Genomic DNA, 20,808 nt, shown 5'->3' on the forward strand with positions numbered 1-20,808 from the left:
GTCCAGCACTTCCACAAAGCAGCGAACTGCACTAAATCAGAAAATAAAACCTAGTTCATAATTAGACTGCTAAATTAATTTAGGCACGTCATGTATTTAATTTGCCTTGGTGTTTGCCCAGTCATATTTACATATGTGGAGATATATATATAGTCAAAGGATCATGTAATTTGTATTTTTTATTTTACAAGTCACCCTTGATAAAGTGTTTAAAAGTTGAAACTATAATAATTGTTATTTACACCACAGTCGTGAATAGTCAACTAAATAACTAGTTGAATGAGCAACTAACCATGATATATGAATATATATATATATATATATATATATATATATATAAATTATTGTGACATTTTTTAAAAATCTTATCATGATTAAAATTTTAATCATTAGGTCTATCAAATATAACTATAGTAACATAAAACATCCCTTCTAATTTCCCTTTGATATACAGACTTGTGCTTCAATTAATTTGGCTATACCCTATTTATATCAATAGGCTTAATAACAAAAACAACTCTCCGTATAATGCAATATTCAAACGCAACGAAGCCTCAAGAATCACCAGGACATTTAAACCAATACATCTCTGAAATATGTTCAACAACAACTGAACATTATACCTTAATGAACTATAAGAGGACCACAATTCTCAATTCTTTTGTATTAAACTGTATTAGCTTTAGCTGAGGTGTGCCAAATGAACTGGCAACTGAGTGTACCTGCACCTGCAAAGCAAACCCTACTAATTTGGTGTCTATTCATGCAGGGAAAAAACACCCTAAAATTGTCAATTGTTAAAATCCAATACTCTATATCTCACAGCATTAGAGGGTGAGACCTTAATGTTGACATTGTTCATCTCTCAGAAGAAGATAGATATCACTACTCACCCTCACACACAGCGGAGAAACTGACTTTCTCCAACTGACATAAATCCATCCACCAACAGCAGAGCGCTCACAGACTGGCAAAACAGGACGCGCAAAGTAAACAACAGAAAAAAAACTGAACAAGTGCCGAGTATCTCCAACAGGAATGGAAAATAAAAGAGGAAGCGCAGACTAAAGATGTGTGGACCCTTTGTATGTGTACAGTAGCCAACATGTAGGAGGGAATGAAAACGCAGGATAAGATTCAACATTTTGAGATATTATGTTTCAAGGCCTCTTTCAATACTGACTCTGTTTGAAATCTGATTTTATGGATGTATTTTCTGAGAAAAAAGGAAAAAAATGAATTGTTTTCAAGGAGAAAAGGGGGGGAAAGCCTTTGTTTTGTTCAAGAACAATTCTTAAAGTGTTGGCAAAGCAGTTATGCTTTAAAATGGGCTGCGTTGATTATGTCCCCTGGTTGTGTTTTGAGGGCAGAGTTATGGAAATGAGAAGAAATACACATTGAGAAGGTTTCTAAACGTGTTCAGCACACCTATGAGCTGTGCACCCCCCACTGGCCTAACATTGAATCAGCCCAGAGCTTCCTCTTGTATCTTCTCCAACTGCCTCTAATTACTTTGTCCAGGTCTAAATGGAGTTGAGAAGCACAATAATTAATAAGAGGCCTGCATCAAATGTCACACTTTATTTACTGTTGCAGCCAACATAACATTGGCAACAGAACAACACAGATTCGACACGACTTATTTATTGCTGCCGATGCTCGGTTTTAATTTTAATTTTAATTAGTACAGGGATCATTGTGGGAGTCAATTCTGTATCATACGCTGCAGCGTTTCTGCCACATAGTGGACAATCTCCCATTGCTGGAACAATTTAGCCGTCAAAAGACGAATCATTTCTCTCACTTAAATCATACTTTCTGATCTATTTAATTAAGAGTTAGTCACTCTTTAAAAATAAACCTCTCTATTGTACATAATCTTGAGTTTTAGGAAAGTCCGATTCCTGGCGAGACATAAAACACTATGAGCCGTCATCCGTTTGGGAAAAGGCATAATAAACGTATGGTTTAATAACAAAACCAAAACACATTTAACATGGAGAATCAAAATTAATTTACAGTTTGTGCTGGCATTTTAATTTAAACAATAGAAAAGACCAAAAAAAAGGCATGAAGAGGACACTTGTAATGTACAGCAGTGAAACAAAAAGTCATTTTCTTGATTTTGGCCATGTGAAATCCTCAAAAAAAACTCTACGATCTATAGAATATATATATATATATTCATGAGAGTTCATTCTTAAATTCTGACATTCAAGTCGTTATGAGTTAACGTCTTCCTAACTTTATTTTTTTTCTTCCTAGATTTTTCAAACCGAACAACGATTAAGAGTTGCAAAGACACACCGATTGATGCATTTCAGAGAAGCTCGACTAACATGCATCCTCTCTGATCATTCTCGCTCAGGCCCGAGGAAAAAGCACAACGCAAGACTTACGCATTAGCAGTTTTCCATAATTGCATCCACTTGCATGATTGACACTGTTGCAAATATACTTGGTCGTCTACATTGACGGGACCACAACTTAGGGAGAATGGATTGGACAGGACAAGCAGTCAAAAAAAAAAAAAAAGTAAAAAAATGTGAGAATTTGAACATTTTCAAACATGGGAGACGAAAACATGAAACTTTTGGAAAGTAACCAGAATAAAGAACTTCTGTAAAATATATATATTTTTTTGCTCCTAGGAAAGATAGTTTCCATATACTGTACATCATTTAAGCCTAATGTTATCAATAGTATGTCAGTTCTATGATGCATTACATACGTCTATATTTGTACAGATAAACTCTCAAACTGATTATATAAAAAAGGGTTGTGGGACATTCCTGTTTCTTTCTGCTTTTTATAATAAAGTGCAAAATGCTTCAAAACCCAAAGCTGCACATTTGCAAAACAAAAAGCGTCTTTTTTTTTTTTTTTTTGTCCAGTAGAAGCTCGATTCAGTTTGATGCAAATGCTGGACCGAAACAGAGATACATCCCATAATGCCGACTCTGAACACAACGCCGTTTCTGTGACCGTGAACATCTGAACTTCAGAGAGACGTGTTGCAACAAGAGCAGGATTTGGATTATAAAGACCACAAAAACGTATGATTATAATTAATGTGTATGATAAAACTATAAAGACCCCCCCCCCAAAAAAAATTATTTGACAGAAATGTATTCTCTTTTCTCTCTCTCTCTCTCTCACACACACACACACACACACACAGTTCAAATAAATAATCTTTTCATCAAATTTCATTCAGATAGTCCAGTATTTGACCGTTTCTTCAACAAACAAACAAACAAAACCAGTCATCAATGTTGGGCTCAGCAGAAATAAACTCAGTTTTCTTCTTGGCATCTCTGAGCTCCAATACGTTGGAACAACAACAGGAAAACGAGGCGCAGTCACGTGTTCATCAGTGCACTTATGTCGGGTACAGTCGGACTGTGCAATGCCCGCAAAAACTAGTAGATGGCACCGTTTGATTGAGAGGTTGGGTCAATTTGAAAATGTGTTTATGGAAAATATCCACGTGTGTTTCTGAACATTTAGAACCGTTTCCACCCCCCGAAAAAAAGGTATTCACAGAAGATATTTTGACAGGAAAAGCACAGGTGTTACCGCTTTAAGTAACATTTGGGTTATTGGGTCGTTTCTTTCTCTGTGGCACCTAAAAATTAATATTAATTTTCATCTATTGCCAGAGAAAATCGGAGGCACGTCAATCTTTACAAAACTGTTTCATCCTAGCTGGAAGAGAAGACAGCCGTGGGGTCGACGCAACACTTTGGGATAATCAAACTTCAATATGAGCAACATTGTAACACACTTTACTAATTTTACACGGTATCTTTTTGCATTTTTAAAAACAGTCTCTTGGATATGTGACATCTAAGCTTGCGCAATTAAACCAAAAAGGATTAAATAAACACTTCTTCAGATTAAAGGAGGAGACAAACTCTTTTAAAGTCCTTCAAGTCTTCAGCTGGCCAAGCCTGCCAGGAATTATTATGCTTTTTCCCTCTAATATCCTTGCCCCTTTAGTATAAACCTACAAACGCACTTTTTTTTTTTTTTACATGATTATGACGACTATGATGTTCCACAAGTCCGATGAATGGAAGGTTACAATGCAACCTCTCGTTCAGAGAGACTCGCTCCGTGTGAAATGATAGTGTAGACGGCCTGGTCTTCCCCGTGTTGGGAGCGCTCTATTCAGGTGTGTTGAAGGAAAGTATCCATGTCACCAAACCAGGCGGACACAAGTCCCCAAAAGTCGGACCCGAGGAGTCTCAGTTGGGCTCTGAAGTGCCCTCTGTGTCTCTCGGCGGGGCCCCATTGAGCTCCAGGAGGCCGCTGATTCCCAGGTACCCGAGTAAAATCTCACTCCGGCGGTGGGAAAGGTTCAGGATGTCCTCGGCCAAGCACTGAGCCGAGGTGAAGCGGACCTTGTCATGATCGAACATATCCTTCAGGTACTGCAGGATTTGTTGCTGCAAGCGAAAGGAGAGAAATGAATGACATTTTGTATATTTAAAAAAACACAAGAAAAAAAATAGTCAAAATCAAAAGCAGCACCTCTAGTTTGACAACCCTGATGACATATTCCTGGTTGTTTTCTCAGATTTTGGAAAGCTCCTCCATACCAGAGCCACAGAAGACATCATGCAACCATTTGAGGCTGTGTAGTCGTCCTCATTACAAGTAAACTGAACTTCATGTGTACAGTATGCGTGGCACCAGTAACAGTAATTGGCTTTCCGAAATTGTGTTGAAATCACAGCATTTTAGCTCTCACCTTGAAAATGGTGCACACTTCACTGAGGTGCTGCCTGGGTCCCAAAAACCCAAACGCTAAAACTGGGCTCACGTGTTCCGATATGGCATAGAAGTGGGAGATAAACCCGTCAGGAACCTACGGAGAGAAGCAAGAGATCAAAATCAAAAAGACACAAGGCTGCAAGAAATAGTTCTCTTTAACTTTAAATGAGCTCAAACTCACCATAAGAAGACGCCTTTTCGCTTTAAGGACAGACCAGCAAGCAGTTGCCAGAGCCTAACAGAACAAAAACAACCCTGTTTATTAGAGTCATTTGTCTCTAATAAACATCATCATCGGTGGAATAATAAAGGAACTGCTGTGTGTGTGTGTGTGTGTGTGTATGAATTCACCGTCTCTTTAAAGCTGTCAGAGAGCCAGCGGTTCCTCAACACGGCGACCACAGAGGAGGGAGGGTTCTCCAGGTCTTCAAATGAGTCCATTAGGATGAAGTCCAATACGATGTCGAAAAAGTTCATATACACCACCTGCAGAGCCCATGACACGAGAACCCCCAAAGTTCATTGTATTGCATACCAAAGGGATTATGTTTTCTCCCTCATACATACACATTATATATATATATATATACGTGTTTTTTTTTGGGGATGTCTCTGAATATATAAAAAGGGACGAAGGCTGCAAATAAGCAGTAGTTAGAAGCCCTAAATGTGTCCATCTGTTGCATCGCTTCTCCTTATTTAATAATGTTTAAATGTTTTATGAGAAAGAAAAATGCATTGAGCACATTCATAATACCTTGAGGATGCACACAACGTTGTACCGTTGACTTCTGGAGGGTAACTTTATTTTCCTGTGCTATCTGACGCATAGTATTTGTACAGTAGTACAGAGTGACCTGACATTTCACACAAGATAAATGACGGCATCACTCACCCCTCGACCCTCGAGCTCCATCTTTGTGACGGTCCACGTTTCTTCTCTCTTGGTGTAAAGCAGCATGTCCTCATAGCTCTCCAGGAAGGCTTTGGGACTCTGCATTAAAAGCAACAACAAAACATAACGTAATAAGTTTCATCTGTGGAAACATGTCCACAGAAGCATAAGCTTGTATTGCTTATCCAAATAGGATGAGTTAATAAGTGAGGGACCGAAGGAACAGAGTTTACCTTATTTGCCTTCACCATTAACCCTGCAATCATCTGCTTCCCCGTCTCCATGAAGAATGTGCGATGAGTTTCATCTATCAACAGGACCTGAAAAATAAAGCTCTTTAAAACAGTCTATTTCTGACAGTAATTTGCATAACGATTTGGTTCAAAACCACATTTAACAGTTAACCCTGAAAGTGAACCATCTTCCTCGGGTGGAGCAGGGAGCAGATGTTTGCCCGAGACTGAAGAACAAAGCTACAAATCTAAATGAAACCGGCTCTCCTGAATGCAGCTGCCGTTGATATATTTGACCGTGTAGCTTTTGTCCGGATGTCTCTTAAAACAAAGAAACCTGACTCAACATGCCTGAAAGGGTGCTAAGCCCGCACCGGCACATGGACGGCATACTACAAAATCAGGCGTGTCGGCGTGTGCCTCAAGGTTTCTACTCGGGTGTCATTACATACGCTGTACGATACCAGAGACGAGGATTCCAGCAAAAAGAGAGAAAAGAGGAGACACTTAGAACAACAACTACAAAAGACTGCGAATGCCGTGTTTACACAGCGACGGGCTGCAAGCCACGTTCCACTGAAGCCGGTGACTCCAAGCGTACGCTCGGCACATGTTGCCGCGTGACGCGCCTCAATTCAACATTGGGTTAGAATGAGCAGGTTTCAGACAATTGGGGGGGGGAGGGGGGGGGATATCAATAATTGCGATCATCCAAACAAAGAGAGTGATCTAGTACGCATCATGGAGGAAGTCTAAGGAGCTGGAACCGACCTGGAATGCTTGTCTCACACATTGAAGCTTGGCAAGGAAGTCTTGGTCACCGAAACATTCAAGTAATTCAGTCCTGGTAAAAAGAGAGACAGAGAGAGAGAGAGAGAGAGAGAAGTATCAAACATTGACATGCTATTGTCTTCTGTTTACAGATCCAGCAGACGCATTTGTTGGAAACGTCTGGTATTGATGCCGATGATGGCAGTGAGGGTGAACCAAAAACAAGACAGTAATCTGAAACACACTAAATGCTCCGTAGAGCTGAGGTTAACCGGAGATCCTGGGTTCATTACTATAATCATCTAATAAACTGTTGGCCAAAAACATATTGATTAGGACAACTTTTAAGGTTTAGGTACAGATGGTACACTTCACAGTTACCTCAGAGACCTATAGGACACTCTGCCCTCCCGGACCAGAGTCAAGGCTTCTTCATAGAGAGCTGCAGGTTTAAGTGGCTGGTAGACGTCTTCTAGAGACATTGTATCGAACAGCTGCACAGAAAAGACACACACACACACACGTTGTTTTATGTAGAACAGCAGCTAGAAGGGTACTCGTATGTCTATTTGATACAAATACTAGGGAGCCCTTGGAATGTAGAGACTAATGTACATGTTGTTTTCAGAGAGCCGAGAAAAGGAACTAACCTCTGCAGCCGAGAAAAAGGTCTCGTCGGAGGTAACCGTCGTCGCATCATCATCCTGCAGCCTGTGGTAGCTCTCCACTTGAGGCAAGATAAGAGTTCCTTCACTCTCTGCCAAAGGAACACCACAAACTCTGACTGACAGGGCAAGAACCAAAACAAATGCACTTAACAGAAAATAACAAACGTGTGAACCCACTACTGTTTATTTTGGCAGCTGGTTACACCTCAAGCTTGAGTCTGTACTGTCATTTTGTTCTCCTCGATTGATGTTCAGTCCTCTCGTCTTTTCAGGTCAGACATAAGCTCGACATTAATCTTACCAAAATCTGCCAGCACGCTGTCTGTTGGGATACTGCTGCCAAAGTCCTCTTGTAGGTGGTACGCCCTGTGCAGTAGAGTCTCCAACTTCTCAGCAAACACATTATTACGACTTTCAACCTGTAAGGAAGCAGGGGGGGGGGGGGGGAAAGCAGTAAGTATTAGTATATAATAAAACATGCAAGTTAATTTCTTTCAATTGTACTGCATTGGTGCTGTGTCACCAACAACCAGGCAACATCTCTACTGCACTGCACTGTACTCAAGTGGAAAGTAATCCAACCATGTACACGAATACCGTGCCGTCTGTATTGGTAATTATTGTTTGATGGTTACCATTGGAAAGTCCTCACACGTTGCCCCCTGCAGAGCGAGGCTGCTGTTGCTGGAGGTCGAGTGGGCGGGATGGCGAATATTCAGGGCCTGTTCCCACTTTCGTAGAGCTTCCTCAAAGAGCTCCATCCCTGGCAGGAAAAGAGCGATAAGACGTCACGCAACCAAACTGTCGGGAACTGGAAAGTCAAAACTTGGTATGGTGGTATTTCTTACTGGTTTCAGCAGTGGGGGGGGATTTCCTACTCTATCAGATACATTGTTAAGTGCAGTATTAAGTGGCCTGAGTCTCTACACTTCTAAAATGGGGAACAGAGAGTAGAATTCAAATACTCCATGCAGGATAATCCTAATCCAAAAGAGCAGCACCCTGGGTCCAAGAATCCAACATCACCGGATAATAGCCTTGATTTTCTCCAAATCACAAACAGCCAAAAATGAATGCTGACGTCACACGATGTGGGAAATTATGTATATTATAATCATGGCGACCACACATGGTAAAAACACACGCAATAAGTTTTACTTATACATGATACTCAAGATACAAGGCAGTCTCAGTTTGCCAATACAGCATTTGTTTGTTTAAAGTAGTCACCAAGATTATTACTGACTATTACTAAACAAAGACTGGTAAAGTAGAACATATCGCTCTGTTCCTCACACTATATTTAAGGCAACACAAAAAAATGTGCTTTACCTTTCTCTAAAATCAGGAAAACAGTTAATACATACCCAATATATAGAGATTCTCAGCATTTGCATCCTCAACTGCCCCTGACTCTTCCACCACGGGCTCCGCTTCCCAGGGGTTGGATGGATTGGCTGCCTGATTTGGAGAGTTTGGGACCCGTATCTATGCCACAAACACAAAACACACACAATGACACATTAAGGAATGTGTAATAAAAAAAAAAATGGCAGCCACAGTGATACTGAATTAGTTGTAAATTGTAAAACTAACAGATGCCAGGCTGTGTGAGGAACTTGAGTGTTTACTGGGTGCAAGGGATGAAATTCCGCTCATGGTGTCATTGCTCCGAGTGCTGGGACTCATCATCGGTCGGCCAGTAAACGGGCCTACGGAGAGGAAGAAACGTTTCTTTTTCTATGCATATTTCTCAAAAGATGGACACAGAGGAAAAGTATCACTGGAGGTTTTCCTCCAAGCGTGAAGTCCTGCACACCTCTCTTAAATGACGAGGGTCTTCCCGTCTTCATCAGCGCCTCAGGTATTCCCACCGTCTTCTGGCCCTCCTTCCCTTGTGTTACCTGCTTCCTTTTCTCCCCCGCCTTTTCATCTGATGAGCGGTGAGAGCCAGGGCGACACTGCCCAGCGCTGTGGCAAACAGCACCTTCTTCAAGTTCGGGGAAAGCTTCAGCTGAGAAAATATGGACTGAAAGAAGGAGAGGCAAATAGAGAGATATACATAAAGAGATCTACTAAACATTAACTTATACATCTTTACTTTTTTTTTTTACTGGACAAGGATAGTGAATGGCACTTGTGTTTAGAGATGCAAAACGTTAACTGTCTTCAAAGCGGTTTACCTGCCCAAATGTGGAATACAGAAACACTGGTATCTCTGCTACAGTCATGGCCAACGCCTGGGCGATGGACATCGCGTTTGCTTGTTTGAATGCCATCTCAGAACTGTAAACGCCTTCACGTTCGCCCTGTACAAGGTGTCCTCTCTGCTCTGAGATCAGCCAGCTCAGAGCTTGCTGATGAACCGTCTATCGTCATCCACTCCCGAGCTTCCACTCCACGCGTGTCCAATGTCTTGATTGTAGATGTATTACCCTATAATAAATAAGACGTGAGTTTTGGTAAATGATCAGAGTGTAGCAGCCTGCAAAAGGAACACTATGTTGCACAGGCCTTGTAAAAATAAAAGACATGCCATCACACAGTTATTGTACCACTGCAACAGTGCTGTTGGCTCCAGGACAAAAACAAATTCTCGAGACACACACACAAAATCAACTTGCAAAGGTCCATGGATTAGGCTCACATAAACTGTTAAGCAGCAGAGTAACTTGACATTCTGCCAGCTACTTAACCTACCTGTCTACACTTTCTGGTATGCAGGCAGTTCACCAGCCTGCTCTTACACGCACGCGCACACGCACAGTACGTGACAAAGAGCAGGTGCGGATTCCATGTGACTTTTTTCTCTATTTTGGTAAACAATAATCGGTGTAAACAATAATTCCAGTCACGCAGGCAAGATTTTTTTGATAATGGAGAGACTGCTAGCTGAAAGAGACTTTACTGTAGGTGAATAGCAAGCCAGGCAGTTAGCCCGTTATTGTTTTTGTTTACGTCAAACGCACAACAAGTCTGAGCTCTTTTTTGTTGTTGTATATGTTGTCAATGAATGGCCATGCTCAGCACGAGCAAGCGGGCAAGAGCGAGCACCCACAGGCGAGCATGCTAATGTTAGCTGGCACACTTAGCTAGCCTAGCTCAGCCTCATCTGTCACTTGACAGCACAGCATCATCCGACCAACCAGACACCGGCTGTGGGGCTTTAAACTCACACCTCAGAGGCTAACCAGCGGTACAACTAATAACATAATCCGTCACACAGGTACATACCGTGGGCATCCAGGGCGCCAGGGAAGGGCATTACTGTGTCACAGCCAGTGAAAGAGCCGCACACTAGCTTTTCGCTCGGGGGCGGTGCTTTAGAAACGTTGGGTTACTGACGCGCCTGCTCAGCCAGTAGAACGAGGTGTACTGAGGTTTGCTTTATTTTCTTGACCAATCGGATGGACGTTAAAAGTGGAAATAAATAAGGTCGTTACTCACCCTTTAAAAAACAGACTGTAAACAAAAACTGTCGAGGTTCCCGTGGCACATACAATTACATGGTGGCCAGTATTTAGTTAATAATACTACTGTCTTTGTAATGGTCATGTTTTTATAAGCAAGTAAAGACGCTCGAACTCAGCCTTCGTAAAGTATCTTACATTTCCGAGTGGCACCTGAAGGCGGCATTGTAAAGTTTCCCTGGTGAAAGTGCTGCTGAACAACGGTAACACAAAGAGACTGTTTCCGGTTTGGGCATGTGCCTTTCAGAGTAAAAGTACTAACATCTCATATATGTTTAGGTGCGTTGATATATATTCATTTCGCTTCGTTCTCTGGTCACATTCTACGTACTGCACCGTGTTTGCACGAATGTGTATTATATGTTCTTTGTACTGACTGAGTATGTGTGCTATGTGTTGAGATCGTTTAGATGAAACGTTTGTTTTGAAAAAGGTTGATCGGAAGTCATGGTCTGGATAAAGAACATTGTATGTTTTTTTAGAAAGAGCCTGTAAGTACAGTGTCAACGCAACGGTTGAGATAACAGTACATAACTGGGCGGGTTTCAGATAATAGCTAATTAAAAGATACCGTCGATCGACTAGAACTGCCTGCGAAGTTGAGCCGAAGAGAAAAGGATCCTGGATTTGAGAGCACTCATCGAGAGCAGCCGTTCATATCTGTGAATATGAATCCCGAGGAGCATGACTCCTCCACGGCTGGGCTTGTCTCAGTCTCGCCGCTTCTGCCTCACGTCAAGCGGCTGGAAAAATGAGCGTCGCCGGGCTTCCTGGAGCAGGGCTTCCCCATGGGTCTTGATATGAAATATCAGGTAATTTAACTAATGTAACTAATGTATATCGTGTATTAATAATAGATTGATGGAAAAGTACGTTACCGGATACACATTATACGCCCCCATCAATACAGATGTTCCTCTGGCTCTGTCTGCTCAGCCTGAGCCTCCCTCTGTTGTTTTGGTTTGGACACGTGATCACACGGGACGGCGTGTCGCCGGCTCTGCAAAGCAACGGGCTGAGGGGCTACATGAGGATCACCCCCGGCAGGATGGACCAGGTGAGAGAGAGAGGGGGAGGGAGAGGTTTGGGTCACAGGCCATTAGTTAATGGCGTGCATGAAAGTCAATTTCGGATCCTTCATGTTTTAAATATAAGTTTTTTTTTGTTTCATATCTTGCTGTGCAAAAACCTTGATTATTTCCATCATCGATGAATCCTCAATTTATTAAATGATCATAATTAATAACATTCCCAACAGGCTATCCCAATTGAAAACTGTCTGGATTATTTCCAGTTAATGAGTTATTAGTTAATTAGTTATATATATATATATATATATATATATATAGTTATATATATATAGAGAGATATATAAATGATACATTTCCTTTCAATTAATGTATAATTGTTACAGTTCTAGTCAGGAGGATTTCCATGGATGATCTTTTGTTTTTTGTCTTTTTGCTGAAAGTAAATTACAGTGTTTTGAGATTATTTCCGACAATAATGACAACAAGTAACACGTCATGCTTCACAGTCAGACAACACATATGCACATCAATACATATGTAATTCTAACTACTGAGTTATAATTCCCTGTATGTGTGAAACCTGAAACACATTTCTTGTTCTGCCCTCTTTCTCAACAGTTCCTTTACATGCACTGCAGCCAGTGTGCCTTGGTGTCCAGCTCAGGCCAGATGCTCGGAGCTGGCGTTGGAGAAGAGATAGACAATGTCAGATGCGTGATCCGGATGAACAATGCGCCCACGCAGGGGTATGAGAAAGACGTCGGAAACCGCACCAGCGTTCGGGTCGTCTCTCACACCAGTGTTCCCTTGTTGGTAAAAAATGAGCGCTACTATTTCCAGCGATCCGCAGACACCACATATGTGTTCTGGGGTCCTGAGAGGAACATGAGGCAAGACGGGAAAGGACACATCTTCAATACTCTCCTGAAAATAGCAGGGAAGTACCCAAAAGTCAGAATCTACGCCGTGACCACAGAGAAGATTCTGTACTGCGATGGTGTGTTTCAGAATGAAACTGGAAAAAACAGGTAGAGTATGAGTTTAGCGTCCCAGGCCAACACATGAAAGTGATGCCCTGTTTATTTGTTTTCCATGTATTCTATTCAAAACAAGTAAAAGTCCCGTATTAAACATTTTACTTATCTAAAAGTATACTTCAATATACCTAAATTATCAGAAGTGCACAATGAAGAGAAATGTCCCTTATGACTGTTTTTGTTATTATTATTATTATTATTATTATTATTATTATTATTATTATCATTAATTAATATAAAAGCAGAATGTAACTGTTGTAGTTGGTTGAGTTGTTAAACATTTTATTTTTAAAACTATTTTGTTGAGGAATGCAACCAATACATTGTTTGGTTTGTAAAAATCTAAAAATAGTGTAAAATGATTTTAAAAAATAACAAAAGTAATAAAAAGAAAAAGCAGAAAGTCTTCCCACTTGTGCAGCTTGGGACTATGTTTTTTTAATTAATCTTTTGCACGACAAACAATTATTAAAATAGTTGCCAATTAATCTGTTCAAATCCTTTTATTCTTATCATGTTAAGAGTAAAAAAAAGGAAAAAAAGAAGCCTTTTTAAGAACAAATGTCCGCTCTCACTCAGAATAAAGACGGGGGCGTTCCTCAGCACTGGATTCTTCACCATGATTCTGGCTATCGACATGTGTGACAGCATCCGTGTTTATGGAATGATCGACGACAACTACTGCAGGTGAGACATGACACATTTGAAACTCGAGCTCCATCTTCTTATTAATTATGGTAAATAACCTTTCTCACCCCGTGACAGTCGAGCCAATCACAGTGTCGTTCCTTACCACTACTACGAGAGGAACCGAATCGACGAGTGCCGGATGTACAGGTTCCACGAGCACACGCAGCGCGGGGGCCATCGCTTCATCACCGAGAAGGCCATCTATGCCAAATGGGCAACACGCCACAACGTGGAGTTTAAACACCCCTCTTGGAGCCTCTAAAGAAGGATGCGTTACACCCAGAAGATGCTGAATGTGGTATTACTTTTTTTCCCCCCTGTCTTTTAGTCTTCTTTGCTGAAGTTTTTTGACCGTTTTTATACATGAATTAAATGTTATTTGACGCTGTGCATAGTGGATAAAATAATCCGCACCTATAAATATAAAATAATGCTTTAAATGTACCAGATGGTCACAGGTGGTAAACTACCACTGTCAGTATTACTGGACACTTGGCGTTATGTATAGCCATATGTAATAATAATAATACTTTGAATTTATATAGCGCTTTTCTAGACACTTTTTTCTAGTCACATAAACTAAAACCAGTTTATACCAAAGCTTACAATTTACTTTTCTTTTTACCCGTGCTGTGCCTTGTCTTTTTTTGCACAATAAAACATATAATTAATAACAACTTGAGGGCCTGCAGCTACAATATGCAACCTGTGTTGAAGGCTGCAACTAACAATTACCAACTGACATTTAAATTCTCAATTACTCAGTCCATCATTTGTTCTACAAATTGTCAGAAAGTATTATTAAAAATGTTTTAAAAAAGGCCACTGCAGCGTCCAGAATTAGATTTGATGTATTTAAATCACTTTTTTTGTTCAACCATTTGTCCAAAAAGTTATTAAATGAACACTCTTGGAAGACTAAGAAAACCAGCAAATAATCAAATTTTTCTTTGTGCATTTTTGAGGACACAAGGAAGTGAGATGGCATAGATATACCAACCACAGAGAAGACAGTATTAAACATAACTGAGGTCGACAGACCATAATGCTCTGGTATACAGCCCATGGCTTTATCGGTGGCCAACAAACCAGTATTAAAACCAATGAGCGTGATGGGAGCCCCCCCACCCCCCCCCCCCCCCCCCCCCCCCCCCCCCCCCCCCCCCCCCCCCCCCCCCCCCCCCCCCCCCCCCCCCCCCCCCCCCCCCCCCCCCCCCCCCCCCCCCCCCCCCCCCCCCCCCCCCCCGCTGCCTTTTTCAGTTGCATAATGCTCATTTTGTGACGGATTCCAAAGACTGTGATATTATTTGCACTATTGAGCAAAAACTACTGTGTCAAAAGTGTTTCACGGTAATTTACATTTCAGACCGGAGTTGTTTTGAATTAAAAGACTTCTTTTGGTAGATTTATGTTGTGAACTGTACAAACTTGAATGTATGTATGGTTACTGCAGATGTGAGTCAACATGAATAAATCTGCTGACAGTCATGCATGTGTGTGTGTGTGTGTGTGTGTGTGTGTGTGTGTGTGTGTGTGAGCGCTTTAAGGACCCTCGGTCCACCCACACAGTTAGTGATTAGACTTATAGTGTGGGCGTGTACAAACTGTTTTCACACACTCCAATAGGGACTGCGCTTCATTTTTCTTTCAAAGTCATTTTTCAGGGGAGCTGTAATGTTATGTTGTAGATTTCAAGGTTTTTTTAACCCCTTCATATACAAATAACCTGCAATTTGGAGTCAGCCCCCAAATGTGCACCGTGACCAAACAATTGAGGCCATTTTTTACGGTACAAATGAAGATTTTCACACTTAAATCTCCCTGAATCCAGGTAGGAAGACCATTAAAACCAATTGATAAATTATAATCCACCCATTTACCAATTAAATAGATTTAAATTTAGAGTAAACACCTGATTAGGCACCTCAACTGAAAATTGAGAGGTGCGTGTAATGCTATGTTGTTCATATTTGAATTATTCATATACAAATAAACCCAGAAACTTAATTTGAATTTAACAATTGAGATGAACCTATTTATAGAATATTATAATAGTTTTTTGTACCTGAAAATATTTGAGATCTCAACCTTAACAACAATTAAAACAGCTATTAATAGTTTATCAAATACCTCAAATTAATGTGAAATTAATTTAGTTTTTTATGTAATTTATGTAAATGCAACTAAATTGTCTTTTTTTCATGATTCTCCTCTTGGATATCTCGCAAATATTTTTTTTTTTTCTTTGCGTTATAATAACATTTTGAAGCGAACTTTTGAAATGCATATACCCCCCAAACACACACACAACACACACACACGCACACACACACACACACACACGCCCACACACGCACATCAGCGTGCTGCAGTGGGAAACGTGACGATGACGTCAGCGAGTGGCGCAGGAAGAAGGGGTACGAGAGGGAGATCAGAGCGACCACAGACACGGAGGCGCAAAAGACCATGAAAAGGTAAACATTGGATGTACACTGCTGTCAATTATGACGCTTGGACATGTCCTGTTTGTAATATAATTATATTATATAATTTCTTGTTTTTTGTTGTTGTTGTTGCTAAAATAAATAAATAGATGTACGTCAACAACGGACGAAAAATGGCTGCGTGTGTATTTTTTTTAATAGTGAAAGTAATAACGTTTAATTGCCTTGCATGTGTGTAGCTTATGGTAAAATACAAGTTAAAATATAACTACCGTTACCTCGGCTACGACGCTGCAATTAGCATTATTTCGGTAAGCAATTAGCTGTACACATTATTATTTTATGTGTGATACAGATGCGTAAAAATACTGATGCGTAAAAATAATGTATTAGAATATACAGTATTTTAATAAAAAATAACATTTGCATTAAATGATTCCAATCGCCAGCTTATGTGTCTCTTCCGGCCAGAAATGATGACAGACAGCCTCAGCCAGCGTGTTGATACACAGACAGCATGGGCCTCAAGATCAGCAAGGCAAGGACAGACCAAACAGCAGGAGGGTGTGGCCCAGACTTCCTGCCCGTCATCACCAGTATTACCATCAGTAGTATTACCATTATTATTATTATTATTATTATTATTACGAGTGGTGGAGGAAGTATTCAGAACCGTGGCGAAGTAAAAGTACTAATATCACACTGTGAAATCACCAGTCCTGCAATGGAAATGTTATTTATCGTCAGGAAAACGATCTGGTACTATTATATTGTGATATTAGTACGCGTGGCTTAATGTGTAAACTGCATTTTACTGTTGAGGTGGAGTTTGCAACAATGATGCGATGATTATTTTCATTATAGATTGATCTGCTGATCAGCTTCTCAATTGGTTGGTTTGTCAGTAGAGTAGCGAGAGAAATTTGACTTGTCCAAATATGAACAGTCCAAACCACAAAATTAGTGCTATAATTTAAGGTAAAGAAGGGCAACGCGATGGTGGTTAGCGCCGTTGCATCAGCAAGAAGGGCGGCTAAGTGGAGATAGCTAATGCATGGTCGGATAATTTAAGACGAGGAAATGCTGAAAGGAAGAAGCTGAAGAAGATGTGGTTGACATTTCTCCACGAAAAGCTAACATATACACACATATATATATACTATATAAAGTATCTATTGTTGGGGTAGTTAAATATACAAAATGCATCATATTTTCTGAGCAATTCATGGGTTTTGTATTTTAAATGTAAATATGTAAAGTAGCTACTGCTACTAGACGAGGTTATGAAGTAAAAAGTACAATAATTCCCTGTTAAATGAACTGAATTGTAATTCTTGTGCTCGGTTCACTTGGTTGTTTTTTACTTGGCAGGGACAACAGAGCCACAGGCTGGTGATCTTCGCAGCCATCTTCGTCCTAATGACACTCCTCATCCTCTACGGCTCTAACAACATCAACGATGCCGTGTACACTCCCTTCCACGTGGCGGCGAACTACGCCATCAAGGACACGGATCTGAAGAAGTGGTCGGGGAAAGACGGCTACGTGCCGTTCCACGGGAACAAGGTGAGTGAACAGCTGGGGCGCGGAAATGTGTTTTTTTTTTTTTTTTTTTTATGATGTGGAAATCCACATATTTAGATTACAGTGTCATTGCGAGTGAGGGGATGTGTTTCCGTCACTCAAGGACCGGTTTTACGTGCAATTATTATATACGCTATTTATTTTATGCTCCTATACACATCAGTGAAGGGTGCCCAGGGAAACATTACTGTTGCTCTGACTAAATGTGTTTGATAACTTCAGTACAGGAGTTAAAACCATAGGAAACCAAACGCATGGATCACAACAGCAGGCAGCTTAAGTACAATATCATCAGCATTCTTCAAAATTAAGATCTTTAAGAGATGAGTCACTCCAAAGCAAACTGTGTGAAAAATGTAGGCGAAGCGTTCTCATGAGGTTAGCACATTCCTCCTCTGTTCATCAGTGTGTCATCCACCTGTTTCCACAGTGGGTCATATCCGTCATATAAAGGTTAAATGAGTCGAACGAATTAATGCGTGTAAATAAAAATTAAAAAAAAACCACAGCTGAGAGCAGCCGACTGAACACGCCCGTTATTTGCGAGGCTGGAACTCGATGCCGTGAGCGACTGGTTTTGTTTGCGAGCTCTGTTAACTAAACAGTTTAAAAGCGATAGCGTCTGTTTACAGCCACGCTCGCTTGTTCTGTTGTCGCTCTGAGCTAAAATGCGACGCGCGGATAACCACGCTCACTATCTTTTGTTTGTCACGCAAACATTTGCTTATTAGTACTCAAACGAGTGCACGGCGGAAACGGAGGAGAACGCTTTACTATTGGGAGCATGTGGTCGTAAACACAAGTGGTTACAGTTCACCCTGGGGGAGCATGAATCTGCGTGTACCAAATTACGTAAGCAATCCAGCCACCAGTTGAAAAGACATGTCACTAAAAATAATAACTCATTTGTCAACCTCGTGGTGACGCTAGAAGAAAATCCGTCCGTCCAGGTCATGTGGGGATATTTCAATAGATAAGTAAAGACTTATCCTCAGGGGACCTTGAATATCGGTACAAAATGACATGGCGTCCAATAGTTGAGACATGTGATTAAACACACACTGGGGATAGGAAGCAATGTGTGGGTGAAGTCACAATGATTCATCCTCTGGGGATCATGAATGTCTGTAATTCATCCAGCAGGAGACGTAGAAGTCTGGTCCAAAGTGCTGGAACAACAGACCAGCAATGACAGTAATGATAAACCTTCACACATTGACTATTCCCAGTCTTAACTGGTTTCAGCCGGCTCCGTTAACTGGGTCATCTTACAAAATCAGCCACGTCAATAGATCACCATCAACATTTTGCTTTTAGAAGACAAATACACACTCGGAAGAGGGTGAACTCCTCAGCAACCCACGTGACGGACTGTGTTTACGACCCATACATTTATTCGTTTTTATTTATTCATTTCAGAGTATGAACCTACACTGTCAAAAGTGTGCGCTGGTGACGAGCTCCAGCCACGTCCTGGGCAGTCGAGCGGGAGAAGAGATCGACCGCACGGAGTGCGTGATTCGGATGAACGACGCGCCGACGTTGGGTTACGAGAGCGACGTGGGGAACCAGACCTCTCTGCGGGTCGTGGCCCACTCCAGCGTGTTCAGGGTGATCCGGAGGCCCACGGAGTTCCTCCAGAGGCCGGACAGCAACCCCGTGATCATCTTCTGGGGACCCCCGAGCAAGATCGGGAAGGAGGCCAAAGGGACGCTGTACAGGTTGATCCAGAGGGTCAGCGTGACCTACAGCAACATGTCTTGCTTCAGCATCACGGCCAGCAAGATGCGCAGATTCGACAGCCTGTTTCACAGGGAGACGGGACGAGATCGGTGAGTGTTTGTAGACGGCGAGGGGAATCGCCTCGCCGTCTACACGTCTTAAGAGGCGCTTCCAATGTGCTTTGTTGTTTTTCCCCTCTGCGCAGACAAAAATCTCACTCGTGGTTGAGCACGGGCTGGTTCACCATGGTGATCGCCATCGAGATATGCGATAACATCAAAGTATATGGGATGGTTCCACCGTATCACTGTGGGTGAGTGTGGTGATGGCACTCGTTATGGACAAATCACAGAGGAAACCGGTTGTGAATTTGAATATTAAAGCCCCCCCCCCCTTTTTTTAAAAACTTTTTTCTTCTTCTAGGAAATCCAAACCTGGATCCAAGAAGATGCCCTACCACTACTACAAGCCCAGAGGTCCCGATGAATGTTTGACGTACTTGCAGAACGAGGGCAGCCGGAGAGGGAACCACCATCGCTTCATCACAGAGAAACAAGTGTTTTCACGCTGGGCAAAGCAGTACAACATCACCTTCACTCATCCCAAATGGTTTTAGACTTTTAGTGGAAAACCCCACGGAGAAGATCTGCGAGCGCTGACGGAGGCTCTTCGGAAAAAAAAGCCACGAGATGAAGAACTGCTATTTTTTTTATTTATTTTTTTAGGAATAGCCACAAGGATGAAGAAAAGGTTGTTTTTTTTTGGGGCCAAAACTATTATTGGACCGGTTGACTGCAGCATCTCAGTGAATTTACGACACTCTGTATATTATTCCACATGGTTTTCGTAAATAGTGAAAAACACATTTAAAAGAAGAATTTTTACATGTTTATAGAATTTTTGTTAATATGTATTGAAAATGCGTTACGTTTCCCCACGTGAAGGGGGAATTATATTAGCAGACACTCTCATTAGATATGATTAAGTGGCTTACAACACACTATATTAGCTAGAGAATAGATTATTCTCTACAGTAATTGTAGTCTGATTCAGCAGACCACTAATTCAATCTGTGCGTGAGTAATACAGCTGGGAACAATAACAGATCCAGAACAGATGCCAAAATCATACTTTTGTTGTCTTAGCTTTAATAATACACACATTTCTATACACATTTTTGATTTAAAACCAACTAAAAGTCTTCAAACTGGCAAAAAGATTAGGAAAAATCTGATTTCACGAGTAAACACAACTGCCATCTTTCTATACTTGGTGCTACAGATGCCTTGTTGATTCAACAGGGACAAACGACAGTTTGTGCATCAGTTATTCTCGTCTGAAATAATTAGACACATTCAGATTGCTGAAATTATGTGGCACCACATTTATTCTAGAAATACGGATTGCCACATTATACAGATTACAACCTCAATTTCTTTGACTAGAAGTTGATTTGAACTTTATTTTTGTTTTTTGTACCTCCC

General features: G+C 41.2%; 3 protein-coding genes across 11 annotated transcripts; 2 read left to right on the forward strand and 1 right to left on the reverse strand.

Moving 5' to 3' along the window:
- Window positions 1-1,935: 1,935 nt before the first annotated feature.
- miga2 (mitoguardin 2) lies at window positions 1,936-11,064 on the reverse strand. Its single transcript, XM_034546642.1, is given in 17 exon segments — window positions 1,936-4,451; window positions 4,757-4,873; window positions 4,961-5,014; window positions 5,131-5,265; window positions 5,675-5,773; window positions 5,908-5,994; window positions 6,679-6,751; window positions 7,060-7,172; window positions 7,329-7,435; window positions 7,648-7,765; window positions 7,982-8,109; window positions 8,714-8,834; window positions 8,943-9,058; window positions 9,166-9,261; window positions 9,264-9,375; window positions 9,530-9,782; window positions 10,581-11,064. Coding segments are annotated over 16 exon segments (1,773 nt in total). The 5' UTR covers window positions 9,626-9,782; window positions 10,581-11,064; the 3' UTR covers window positions 1,936-4,250.
- Window positions 11,065-11,197: 133 nt separating this feature from the next.
- st6galnac4 (ST6 (alpha-N-acetyl-neuraminyl-2,3-beta-galactosyl-1,3)-N-acetylgalactosaminide alpha-2,6-sialyltransferase 4) lies at window positions 11,198-14,716 on the forward strand. 2 transcript variants are annotated; one of them, XM_034546643.1, is made up of 5 exons: window positions 11,198-11,628; window positions 11,727-11,873; window positions 12,466-12,875; window positions 13,464-13,571; window positions 13,650-14,716. In XM_034546643.1, the coding sequence occupies exons 1-5, from the start codon at window positions 11,605-11,607 to the stop codon at window positions 13,834-13,836; spliced, it is 876 nt and encodes a 291-aa protein (XP_034402534.1). In that variant the 5' UTR covers window positions 11,198-11,604; the 3' UTR covers window positions 13,837-14,716. The 2 variants fall into 2 exon arrangements, with proteins under 2 accessions (XP_034402534.1, XP_034402535.1); XM_034546644.1 differs by having other exon boundaries at window positions 11,753-11,873.
- A 1,157-nt stretch (window positions 14,717-15,873) lies between these two features.
- Window positions 15,874-19,989, forward strand: st6galnac6 (ST6 (alpha-N-acetyl-neuraminyl-2,3-beta-galactosyl-1,3)-N-acetylgalactosaminide alpha-2,6-sialyltransferase 6). Of its 8 annotated transcripts, none has more exons than XM_034547441.1 (6): window positions 15,874-16,048; window positions 16,490-16,614; window positions 17,390-17,584; window positions 19,022-19,434; window positions 19,530-19,637; window positions 19,748-19,989. In XM_034547441.1, exons 2-6 carry the CDS (start codon window positions 16,492-16,494, stop codon window positions 19,938-19,940), a joined length of 1,032 nt encoding a protein of 343 aa, XP_034403332.1. In that variant the 5' UTR covers window positions 15,874-16,048; window positions 16,490-16,491; the 3' UTR covers window positions 19,941-19,989. The 8 variants fall into 8 exon arrangements, with proteins under 8 accessions (XP_034403332.1, XP_034403327.1, XP_034403329.1 ...); XM_034547436.1 differs by having other exon boundaries at window positions 15,895-16,048; window positions 16,468-16,629; XM_034547438.1 differs by having other exon boundaries at window positions 15,895-16,048; window positions 16,468-16,614.
- The last annotated feature ends 819 nt before the right edge of the window (window positions 19,990-20,808 follow it).

This window comes from Cyclopterus lumpus, chromosome 12 (assembly GCF_009769545.1).
Source record: "Cyclopterus lumpus isolate fCycLum1 chromosome 12, fCycLum1.pri, whole genome shotgun sequence".
Taxonomy (NCBI): domain Eukaryota; kingdom Metazoa; phylum Chordata; class Actinopteri; order Perciformes; family Cyclopteridae; genus Cyclopterus; species Cyclopterus lumpus.